Here is a 13,432-nt window from a genome sequence, read left to right as displayed (position 1 = left end):
GTACCGTATTATCTTTTTTTTTTTACTCAAGAACATCTCATTCTTAACTTTTTCAATGGGAAAATATAAAGGTAGCAAAACTATTTTCGTGGCTAAATAACTCTTAACTGACGCAATTTCAATTGTCCAACTCATTAACAGACTTTATTCCCATAATTTTCACTAAAACGTGGTATTACTCGCGTTATATTATAATTATGAAATATTTACTAATGTCAGTTTATATTTAAGAACCAAAGTAGTATTTTGTGTCTTTTAAATGATATCTAAAATTGTTTGTTTCGCCTTTTATTAAAAAAAATTGCTATGCGTGTAATCATAAATACTACACACTTGCGCGACGCCTTTTACTTTTACTGAAAACTGCGCAGACTATGAAATGTTTTTAAAGGTGGAAATTGTTCTATGATAGATATCATTTTGTCAGACACTTTTCTTTTTTTGATTTGATTCTTATAATATGCCAAAAATCTGTATATTTGATAGAGTTTAACATTAAATTGTGCGTTTTACTCTTAACAGACGTATAGCCAACCCGATTAACAGACCAATCGCCCATATAGCCGCATACTCAATATAGATTAACCGACCAATCTCTCGGTTAGCCGAGTGTCGGCCGTGAACATATCTTCCGTATTTTTCTAACAATTCTATCAATAGCAAAATCTGCAAGTTAAACCTGGGAACAGTATTAGTATGTTCCTGTCTAATTCATTCTGTCATCTTTAATACCCGGAGTAGATAATGAATATATTTTTTACTTGGTAATGTTTTAGGGTAAACCTTTCAGTTATCAGATATTTTGAATAAAAGTGACATGATTAATGAAAATGTCACTTGTTGGTCAAGCTGGCTCTGTAACTTAGCACCAATATTCATTCCCAGGTGTAGTTGGGGTTCGTCGTGATTTTTTTTAGCTTTTCCATGTACTTGTTGTTTGCCTCTTTATATATCTCCATCAGCATGATCAGCTAGGCTACATTATTTGCCCAGCCTTTGATTTGAGATTTGTATTCCTCCTTGATATGTCTTTCATTTTGGCCTTCTAGTAACCATAGTATAGATAAACACAAACCATTGAATTGCGGTGAACATCTATTTGCCCTGTTTATAATTACTAGAATTTGCAAGAAAGTTTTAGCAGCCATCAACCAATGGCTAAATACTCAAACGTCCATATCTAACTCCAAATAAAACATTATTACTGATGAATAGTTTGTTCCAATTTTAGTATACCTGACGAAGAGGATTTTAGTCTTTTAAAACAAGTAGTTGTCTGAGGTTGGAGTGCCAAGATTTAAAACATTATTTTTTTTCTCATTCTATAAACTAGGATGGCGTGTTCTTAAATTTCTAATGTTCGTTGTCTTCTGCCATCCTTCATTTGAAATATAACAAAGCGTTCTGCTTGGCACTGTTATTCTTAATATGAGGAACGGGAATGACATCTTATGCACGTTGTGTTATCAATTGATCATTTGTATTGAGCTATATATATATCCACTTTTCGGTTATTGCTCTCTGTTCGGTATTTCAAATTTACTGACCACGCCTTTTATATCCAACTATACGGTATGGGTTATTCCTAATCTTTGAAGGCCGTGCAGTTGCCTAATATTGCTTACATCCACTTCATTTGAACTTTGTTGGATAGTTGTCGCATTGTAATCATACCACATCTTCTTATTTGTATACTTTAATAGACTTAGACAAAAAAACCATTTACTTAATAAGTTCCTAATAATTTATAGAACTTGTAGAATTACAATACACTATTTTCTAAACCGCATTCGAATATAATTGACATGTATAAAAGCAACTATTGGTCACCGTAACCTGTCAGTAATGAGCAGATTCTATGACGTATTGTCAGTTATGAAAGGCCCCGACATGACAAAATGTGATACAATTTAAACGAGAAAAATTGTGAAACAATTTAAACGAGACAAAATGTGAAACAGTTTAAACGAGAAAAATTGTGAAACAATTTAAACGAGACAAAATGTGAAACAGTTTAAACGAGACAAAATGTGAAACAATTTAAACGAGAAAAATTGTGAAACAATTTAAACGAGACAAAATGTGAAACAGTTTAAACGAGACAAAATGTGAAACAGTTTAAACGAGACAAAATGTGAAACAATTTAAACGAGACAAAAATGAAACAATTTAAACGAGACAAAATGTGAAACAGTTTAAAAAACGAGGCAAAATGTGAAACAGTTTAAACGAGACAAAATGTGAAACAATTTAAACGAGAGAACCAACGATTAATGACTAGGATTCCACAGGAATTTGTGTGCAAATCAGTGCAAAATAATTAACAGACATGGGCTGCATTATCTCATAAACGTTAAGATATCTGTGCAATATGGTTTTAAAATAATTAAAACAGATAACATTTCAGGCTTATGTAACACTTTAAAGATGTGTGCTTAGTCTCAACCGTGTTATGTATAATATGTTATAGAATGGTTTACAATAACAATTGGATAATTGGTCGAATTAAGTGCGTGCACAGGTTTAGATAAAAGTAGCGAACCGTATCTATAATCTGCAAAACTATTTAAATGCAGAGATTCTTCCTTCATTAAACTCTAATTAGATGCTAACAACTGTTAAAAGACGATTTGTCTTAAAGTTTAAGTTTGATATGATTCGTGTGTGAGTGAGAAATGGACATAATTTTTAACGTTGTTCTCAATTGGGCAGGATTTCTTACAATGTTCTTGTGTGAATGACATTTACACAGGATTAATTACATTGTTCTGGTGTGAATGACAATTGGGCAAGATTTATTACATTGTTCTTGTGTGAATGAGAAATGGGCAGAATTTCTTACATTGTTCTTGTCAAAACTGGCGACAAAAAATTCTCAGGAACCGATGCAAATGTAAGCATAATTCTTTATGGATGTAAAGGAATTAAAACAGAAGAATTTGTCTTGGACAACTTTTTCAGAAATGATTTTGAATCAGGAACAATTGATTCTTTTCCCGTAGAATCAAACATAAATATTCCTCAAATCGAGCGGATAGAACTTTGGCGAGACACTTCAGGAATTTCAAGTTCCTGGTATGTAGATTGGATCGAAGTGAAAAATCAGACCACAGCGGAAGCCAGTATTTTCCCGGTTTTTCGATGGATTAAGGGGAACTATCATTACTGCATTCAACATTTGGACACCTCTCTCTCCCAGTGTGATAAATACCCAAATCAGAGATATATGGAACTCTCCGAGAAAAGGAAGACGTATCAGTTGAAGGTCAAATTTGAAAATGGACCAGCCCAGGTACATGATTAATTGTTGGTTTGATGAATGATTCCACAATCTTATAAACGTATAATGTCGAGGCAATGCAACAGATTGCGATAAATATAGGTATTAATCCGAGGAATAACAATGTTAAATAAATACAAATTTGACCCAAATCATGTTTTAGTCCACATATGTTGGGATTATTTACAATACTCAAGGAAAATTATTGGATCTAAAGGTAGAAAATTAAAAAAAAAAAACAAAAAAAACCAACCAACAAAAACAACAAAAACATCGTACATTTTTTGTTCAAAAAACGAGTTAGCGTTGAATATATATATGCAAATTTTGGCTTTCAGATTATGATCTAACATTTAAAGTTAATAATATCTATTTGTAAACTAATCGCTGTAATGAAAATGTATGTTTTTGAACGCATTAATACATCAGGAGTATTGAATACAAAAAAGATCGTCATATTAATATGAATACTAGTAGAAGCTACTTAATATGTGTACTTTTAGTTTAATGATGTTATAAGGTTAAAGGCATACACACCTTCGATGACAGAACAAGGATTAGGTGGGTGGCATTTGTGCCCGTAAAAAGCGTGGAAATGTCTAGTTTCCTCCCACACTGACTATAAGAAATAAATTATCAGGAATGGCTTTTATATTATCGTTTACTATTATATTTTACATTTAATCTATATTTCTGCTGTCCATTGGAACTTATATTGTTTGACATGCAAACTTTGTTTTAGCTTTTTCTTTTAAAGATTTGCATGCCTTTCCACTCAAATAGTTTCCCATCAACTTTGTCATATTATATATTAAACGTTAATCCTCATTCCATATCTAAATGATTATTCTAGTATGAGTATTATCATAAAAGCTGAACACATCTAAAAAAAACCCGCGAAAACACGAAAGCGAAAACGTGAAAACGCGAAATGAATTTCTCAATTTCTCGATTTCTCGTTTTCGCTTTCTCGCTTTTTCGATTTCCGATTTCCCAATTTCTCGATTTCTCGATTTCCCGATTTCTTGATTTCTCAATTTCTCGATTTCGCTTTCTTGATTTCGCGAGTTCGCTCTGGAAAAGTGAAAGGAAAAAACGCGAAAACACGAAAAGGGGAAATGGCCGCATCCAGCCACCATAGAAATGAGTTTTATTTCAATTTTTTCGTTGGAAAAAAAGGAAGAAACATTCGTTGTAGTCATCAACATTTAAAAAATGTCTGCACTAAGTCAGAATTGTTTTTATAACCGAATCATTGTAATGTCCTCGTCCTCAGTGCTCGTTTAAAGTGTAGTATTCATTGTTCATACCACATTAACATGTTTTCGTCCTTATCAGATGTAATGTTGCCACTAGATGGTAAGCAACCCTCACGCATTTATCCATGCATTCTTTAATACACGTCATTTAATTCAAGTTCACTTAGATTCTTATACGTCGTATTTATTTCAGCTATGTTTACTGGGATTGAAACGTGTCATTTCATTCAAGCTATTTTATTGAGATTTTTACACGTCAATTATGCAAGCTATTTTTGCGGAGATTTTCGTACATGTACGTCATTCAATTTCTGTCATGTTTACTGAAATCCGTGTATGTCCCATTATTCAAGCCATGTTAACTGAGATCTGTTTATGTCCTATTATTCAAGTCATGTTTACTGAGATCTGTTTATGTCCTATTATTCAAGCCATGTTTACTGAGATCCATTTATGTCCTATTATTCAAGTCATGTTTACTGAGATCTGTTTATGTCCTATTATTCAAGTCATGTTTACTGAGATCTGTTTATGTACTATTATTCAAGCCATATTTACTGAGATCCGTTTATATCCTATTATTCAAGCCATGTCTACTGATAAAATTGAGAATGGAAATGGGGAATGTGTCAAAGAGACAACAACCCGACCAAATAAAAAACAACAGCAGAGGGTCACCAACAGGTCTTCACTGATATCCGTTAATGTCCTATTATTCAAGCCATGTTTACTGAGATCTGTGTATGTCCTATTATTCAAGCCATGTTTACTGAGATCCGTGTATGTCCTTTTATTCAAGCCATGTTTACTGAGATCCGTTTATGTCCTTTTATTCAAGCCATGTTTACTGAGATCTGTTTATGTCCTATTATTCAAGCCATGTTTACTGAGATCCGTTAATGTCCTATTATTCAAGCCATGTTTACTGAGATCCGTAAATGTCCTATTATTCAAGTCATGTTTACTGAGATCTGTCCTTTTATTCAAGCCATGTTTACTGAGATCTGTTTGTCCTATTATTCAAGCCATGTTTACTGAGATCCGTTAATGTCCTATTATTCAAGCCATGTTTACTGAGATCCGTTAATGTCCCATTATATCCGTGTATGTCCTATTATTCAAGCCATGTTTACTGAGATCCGTTTATGTCCTATTATTCAAGCCATGTTTACTGAGATCCGTTTATATCCTATTATTCAAGCCATGTCTACTGAGGATTATTCAAGCCATGTTTACTGAGATCCGTGTATGTCCTATTATTCAAGCCATGTTTACTGAGATCCGTTTATGTCCTTTTATTCAAGCCATGTTTACTGAGATCTGTTTATGTCCTATTATTCAAGCCATGTTTACTGAGATCCGTTAATGTCCTATTATTCAAGCCATGTCTACTGAGATCCGTAAATGTCCTATTATTCAAGTCATGTTTACTGAGATCTGTCCTTTTATTCAAGCCATGTTAACTGAGATCTGTGTATGTCCTATTATTCAAGCCATGTTTACTGAGATCCGTTAATGTCCTATTATTCAAGCAATGTTTACTGAGATCCGTTAATGTCCCATTATATCCGTGTATGTCCTATTATTCAAGTCATGTTTACTGAGATCCGTTTATGTCCTTTTATTCAAGCCATGTTTACTGAGATCTGTTTATGTCCTATTATTCAAGCCATGTTTACTGAGATCCGTTAATGTCCTATTATTCAAGCCATGTTTACTGAGATCCGTAAATGTCCTATTATTCAAGTCATGTTTACTGAGATCTGTCCTTTTATTCAAGCCATGTATACTGAGATCTGTGTATGTCCTATTATTCAAGCCATGTTTACTGAGATCCGTTAATGTCCTATTATTCAAGCCATGTTTACTGAGATCCGTTAATGTCCCATTATATCCGTGTATGTCCTATTATTCAAGCCATGTTTACTGAGATCCGTTTATGTCCTTTTATTCAAGCCATGTTTACGGAAATCTGTTTATGTCCTATTATTCAAGCCATGTTTACTGAGATCCGTTAATGTCCTATTATTCAAGCCATGTTTACTGAGACCCGTAAATGTCCTATTATTCAAGTCATGTTTACTGAGATCTGTCCTTTTATTCAAGCCATGTTTACTGAGATCTGTGTATGTCCTATTATTCAAGCCATGTTTACTGAGATCCGTTAATGTCCTATCATTCAAGCCATGTTTACTGAGATCCGTTAATGTCCCATTATTCAAGTCATGTTTACTGAGATCCGTTTATGTCCTATTTTTCAAGACATGTTTACTGAGATCCGTTTATGTCCTATTATTCAAGCAATGTTTAGTGAGGATTATTCAAGCCATGTTTACTGAGATCCGTGTATGTCCTATTATTCAAGCCATGTTTACTAAGATCCGTTTATGTCCTATTATTCAAGTCATGTTTACTGGGATCCATTTATGTCCTATTATTCAAGCCATGTTTACTGAAATCCGTTTATGTCCTATTATTCAAGCCATATTTACTAAGATCCGTTTATGTCCTATTATTCATGTCATGTTTACTGAGTTCCGCTTATGTCCTTTTATTCAAGCCATGTTTACTAAGATCCGTTTATGTCCTATTATTCATGTCATGTTTACTGAGATCCGCTTATGTCCTATTATTTAAGCCATGTTTACTGAGATCCGTTTATGTCCTATTATTCAAGCCATGTTTACTGAGATCCGTTTATGTCCTATTATTCAAGCCATGTTTACCGAGATTCGTTTATGTCCTATTATTCAAGTCATGTTTACTGTGATTATTCGAATATACCGAACATTACATGTCATTGAATTCCAGTCATTCTATTCGTACATGCCATTCAACTCCAGTCATATTTACTGATATTCGTCGTGTCATCTAACTCCAGTCATGTTTACTGATATTCGTCATGTCATCCAACTCCAGTCATGTTTACTGATATTCGTCGTGTCATCCAACTCCAGTCATGTTTACTAATATTCGTCGTGTCATTCAACTCAAGTCATGTTTACTGATATTTGTTCTGTCATACAACTCCAGTCATGTTTACTGATATTCGTCGTGTCATCCAACTCCAGTCATGTTTACTGATATTCGTCGTGTCATCCAACTCCAGTCATGTTTACTGATATTCGTCGTGTCATTCAACTCCAGTCATGTTTGCTGATATTCGTCGTGTCATTCAACTCCAGACATGTTTACTAACACAATCTGTAATCATTCTTACATGTTATTCAATTCCAGTCATGTTTATTGAGATTCGTATATGTCATGTAATGCCAGCTTGTCATGTTTATCGATTTTCGTACATGTCATTCAATTTTAGTAATTTTTGCTGCTATTGTTTCATTTCATTCTATTCCAGTAACGTGGTATTCTTACATGGTACTCAATTCCAGTTCCTGTCATGTTTACTCTCATACTTGCTATTCTGCATGGTTTGTGTCGCCCAAATTTTTAGCGAAGCACTCTTTCGCCTATGGTATGCTATATTTTGCCCTCTTGAATGTCATTAGATTTCTCGTTTTACACAGCTGGTTTATAGTAATACGACTTTCTATAGTAAAATGGCTTAGTGTACATAAAACACTACACAAATATTATCGGTTAAATGATCTGTGAAAAAGAATTAAAAAAAAAGAAGTTTATTAATCTGGGGCTTGTGAACACCCACCGTAAAGTTTTCGTTTAAATTTTGAATCAAATATCAAAATTGTTGAATCAGGAACTTAAATAATGTTCACTTGAACTACACAATTACCTGTGATACCTGTTGACATGTGCATTCTTAAGATATGATATTGGTAAATATAAACATAGATAGGGACATAAAATGTAATAATATCAAATTAGACATTTTATGCCCAATCAGTTATCCGATACTTCGTCACAGCGTTTCTGTTTATATATTGACCTGGCTAAGAAGCTTCTATTTTAGACTGACTTTCAGCATGGGTGATTGTGTATCAAGCTTTGAAAAAGCAAATTTTATGATATATGTCAAGACTGGTGACAGGTTAAATTCTGGAACAGATGCTAATGTTCAAATAATTCTTCAAGATTATAGTGAAAATAAAACTGAGGAATTTGTATTGGATAAGTTCTTTCGGAATGATTTCGAGAAAGGAAATATAGATGCGTTTCCAGTTAAAAAGCCTAGTCATTTTGGGAATGAAATTGCTGAAATAGAGTTCTGGCGAGACAATGCTGGGCTCGCCAGTGACTGGTATGTGGATAAGATTTGTATAGAAAATATGAAAACTAATGACACGTACGTGTTCCCCGTCTTCCGTTGGATTAAAGCGGATTATCACTATATCATAAGACATTTGGATACATCATTACCCCAGTTAGATCCCCATCCAGAACAAAGACTAATGGAACTAAATGACAAAAGACAATCTTACCAAATTACTGAGAAAATCAAAGGTGGTCCTGCCCAGGTAGGCAAATAATTTTTATACACAAATATATTTAAATATGTCTAAAATTCCATTTTCCTGTTCCGTAAAACACAATCTTACAATCGATTGCCGCGGTTTTTCTTATTTTTGTTCGTAAGTTATAAACAAAATAATATGTTTGTGTATATAAGTAATCCTCTTTGATAAACGGGTTAGACAACTTACTGAACAACAAGTCAATTTATCTGAGGCAAAGTCGGTGACCGTGTTAAACTAATTTTCTGTTGTCTGTAGAGACAGACGGGTACAAAACGTAGTAGATTATTTTGGTTTTCATTCATTAGAATTTTATTCAGTATATTTATTGTCATTTCAACTGATATCATATCATTGTTAAATGTATTAAACAATCATTTTCCATTTCAGCATGATTGTTTTATTGGTTATAGTTGAAATGTTTGCTAAATCATTGAAATGATAACACTTAATTTCGAAAAGTTCATTTATAAAGTAAAAAGAACATCCGTTTGTAAAACATTCCAATAAAAACTTTTTACATTTATGATATAAAGTTCTACCGATGTCAAGTTGAATCATTCACTATATAAAATAGAAGCAATAAAGAAAAAATAATATTAATAATTTGATAGAATTAATGTTACTTAAAAGCACGGGTTCCGGCATGGAATCCACTTATTTTTTGTACCATATGATTCCTGTAACATGACAAGTCTTCATATCAACTGTATGTTAAGTCCTAGCTCAAGACGCGAAAACATTGCCGAGCTTATATTGACCGAAGGCTGATAATACATCTCATATGAAAAATATGAAAATGGCATGGTTGGAAGTAGTTATCTTTTTATCATATATCCCTCGTTGAAAAAAAACATTGTATAAAACTGTTTTACGTAAAAATATATTAACCACATACTGAATTTTAAAAAGGCTACAACATATATAGACAGTTAAAATATTTAATCACATTTAAAGTCGTATATTAAAAACGAAATTGTAATGCTACGGAAATGAATTTAAACCAATGCATTTATATATTCTTAACAGTCATCTATGCATGATTTTTTTAAAACATTTATTACGAATCCATAACATATAATCGACAAAATATGTTTCATTAAGTGAAAATTTTGCCTTGCTTATTAACTTTCGTTTTGATACGATAAAGGATTTCCCCTTTTAAAGTACACGTGTTTTATAGTAAAACTTTGCAATTCAAATGTATAAACTTCTTCAACTTTAAAATAAAATGAAGTACCATATGACTTTAAAAAGCATTTGATGTTCTATTGCAATGGATGATAAATCAATTATTTGCAGTACATAAGTGTCCTGCTAGGATTGAGATAGTGGAGCTATATATGAATTTTCTAATGAAAAGCAAACTCAGCTACTGTATGCCTTTATTAATTTTGGTTCATTTATTAGTTTTGGAGTTTAGTATGACGTCCATTGTTCATGAACTAGCACACATTTTTGTTTAAGGACCAGCTGAAGCTCACCTCCGGGTGTGGGATTTTTCATCGTGTTGAAGACCCATTGAAGGCCTTGTGCTGTTTTCTGCTCTTTATTCGGGTTATAAATAAAGGCAACAGTAGTAGACCGCTGTTCAAAACTCATAAATCCATGGACAAAAAACAAAATCGGGGTAACAAACTAAAACCGAGGGAAACGCATTAAATATAAGAGGAGAACAACGACATAACACTAAAATGTCTTGTTGACACGTTTCCCGTTTAAATTCCAAATTTTATGATATCTTGTATTGCAAAAAGTGAATCAATGAATGAATATAGGAATGAAGAATGAAAGATAGACAAACAAATGTTGTTCTGAAAGCTGTTTATTAGTTTTTATGTGTTTTGAAATATAAGCTCTCTTACAAAGTTACAAAGCCTTATATGTACTAGCATTATAAACAGACCATAATAGTTAAATATAATTTATATTACGACACATTTTTTTATGTTACCTAGATCTCTCGTCCCAGTACAGGGGATTAAGTTACAATTTATAATCTTGAACTACATTTCTTACCTTTCTTACTATTTATAACACGTCAAGAAATTACGTATTTAAAAGTTATGTAAGAATTGAATGGTTCTTTCTGTAACTTCATTTAGGGTGCAACAGCGTTGACCGATGTACATTTTGTAAGAAAAGCAGAAGCGCTTCATTCTAAAAAACGCTTTTACAACCCTATGACGTTACAAAAAGAAGCATTCAATACTTATAATTACATTTTTTTAGCTAGGATCATGAAAACACGATTTTTTTTATCTAATTTACCTGTGCACTTTTTGTGGGACCTCGTATCATCATGCATGATAAATGTTATGTGTACTGAAGTTGGTTAATTGCAGTGTAGGAAATCAGAATAACGTATTATAATGAAACATACATCTAATGAAATTATATCCTAGTAATTTTAACTGTAAAATTAGATTTGTTTTGCTATTCTCGAGTCGTTATGTTCGTTTTGGTCATATAAGTCATGAGGTGTCTATACATTTAACAAGTGGACATAATAAATTTATAAATAGACAATAAAAGTGCATTGACTTGACATATCAACGATATAAGGATGAGGCTTAGAAACGGGGAAATGCGAGGCTGTGCCGAGCTTTTTCTCCGTTATGGACCGAATCCTTATATTGTTGATATGTCAAGTCAATGCACTATTATTGTCTTTATACTGCAATCTAGAAAACGCATTTTCAATTTTTGTTTAATGTGTTAATGTTATTTATTTGATTTAAATATTGGTAAAAATCCCCCTTTAAAAAGCCCTCATATCAGGCGGAGAAATGTACAACACAATGAAATGTTACATTACCGATTGAAACCCGCAGTTGTATACATTGGAAACAAGAACAGGTTGAAGAGGTCGTATGAATAATTAGATATAGTTTCGACAACTTCTATTTAAATATTCATGAGGAATAGTTGTATCGGGTCAGTGACTGTATATGACATAAAAATATACAGTCAACGCATTTGACTGCTCAAATAGAACGAGAGCAGTATGATGCCTCGTTCACACGTACATTTAATTCGAATTGAATTCGAATTGAATGCGAATCGAATTCGTTAATCGCGTTCACACACTCTTCTTCTTTAATTCGAATTGATTCAAATTAGCTACTTCGAATTATCCAATTCGCATTAGAAATACACTTTTGTTAATACGAATTAAAAGTTAACGTCGTTTGGACAGTAAAGCGAATTTGACGCGCATTGCAATTCGAATTAGAATTGGCGTTAGGACGTAAAACGTTTCGAATGCGAATTAAACCAATTCGAATTAGTTAATGCGAATCGAGTTCGAATTACGTGTGAACTCAGCATGAATATCGGTATTATTTTAGAACGTTTTCTCTTTATAAATTGGATTTTTACTAGAAAAGAAAGCATATTCAACGGGAGAAAATTGATCGTGCGGAACGTATATATGTAACGTTTTTTAACATCACTTTCTATATAAACCATCATTAGACAATGTTTTTTTTTTTTACTTTTATCTATATTGAGTGGCATACGAGCAACATAGCAATTTCATATATTTTTCAAGACACAGATCTATATGTACATTTATTATACTAGTAACATATATCATTAAAATCATAAAAAAAACAGTTTACTGCCTGTAAACTTTCCTTGCTTTCATACGCTTTCACTCATTGAGGGCTTCATCAAAGTCAAAATTCTTAATGTCTCAGAAATCATCATGAGAACATTCAAAACCATGTTGGACATAGAGTTTCTTAATCTACTCAGAATCATTTTCTGAGTAGGAAATCCTCTCTCACAAGGCACACTAAAAATTGGTATTAAAATAGTCAATTCCAGAAGCTAAACAAGGTTTGGAAGGATCCCATGATAATTTCTGAAAACTCATTCCACTGACAAGAAAGACAAGTTTGAATTGCTGAAGTTCCCAATAACCAATCTGGTATACTGGCTATACTCTGACACACACTCTACTCTCTCTATACCAAGACCCAGTGATGGCCTTCGGCCGATTTTTACTCTTTGGTCGGGTTGTTGTCTCTTTGACACATTCCCCATTTTCATTCACAATTTTATAGTTTGATGTACATTTGGTTTTAGGTAAATAATTGTCATTGGATAATAATTTCTCTCTCGGAATAAGGATTAGAATAATTACTGTCTTTGGTTTCGGAAATTATGTGGTTTAATCGAATTTTGAAAAACAGATATTCACTTCAACTGTTGGCCTTAGTGAATATCAATTTTTCAAAAGTCAATCAAACCACATATTTAGCTCATCAAAAGACAGTAATTGTATAATACACACACATTTAAAGAGTTATTTTTCTCGTAATATGTATTTGTCACTAAATAAAGTTGGATTGCATAAAGAACGTCAATGCTGTAATAGTTCATCGCACGCAATTCCTTCACATGTGACAAAACCCTTAGCTAAGGAACTGTTCGTTTAATGATGTTCTTCTCAC

General features: G+C 32.8%; 1 protein-coding gene across 5 annotated transcripts in view; it reads left to right on the top strand.

Moving 5' to 3' along the window:
* The window catches only part of LOC139485358 (polyunsaturated fatty acid 5-lipoxygenase-like), a 58,404-nt gene that overhangs the window by 16,936 nt on the left and 28,036 nt on the right, over positions 1–13,432 (top strand). Inside the window, exon 1 of one of the 5 annotated variants that reach the window (XM_071269781.1) lies at positions 2,761–3,292. The exons of 2 other annotated variants lie outside the window; for them this stretch is intronic. In XM_071269781.1, coding sequence (XP_071125882.1) covers positions 2,825–3,292 — 468 coding nt within the window. In that variant the 5' untranslated portion in view covers positions 2,761–2,824. Of the gene's footprint in view, positions 1–2,760; positions 3,293–8,179; positions 8,976–13,432 lie in introns of those variants that run through there. 2 more of the 5 variants (XM_071269779.1, XM_071269783.1) reach the window with 2 other exon arrangements.

The sequence above is a fragment of the Mytilus edulis genome, chromosome 8 (genome assembly GCF_963676685.1).
Source record: "Mytilus edulis chromosome 8, xbMytEdul2.2, whole genome shotgun sequence".
NCBI lineage: Eukaryota > Metazoa > Mollusca > Bivalvia > Mytilida > Mytilidae > Mytilus > Mytilus edulis.
This window is presented reverse-complemented; position numbering and strand designations above follow the sequence as displayed.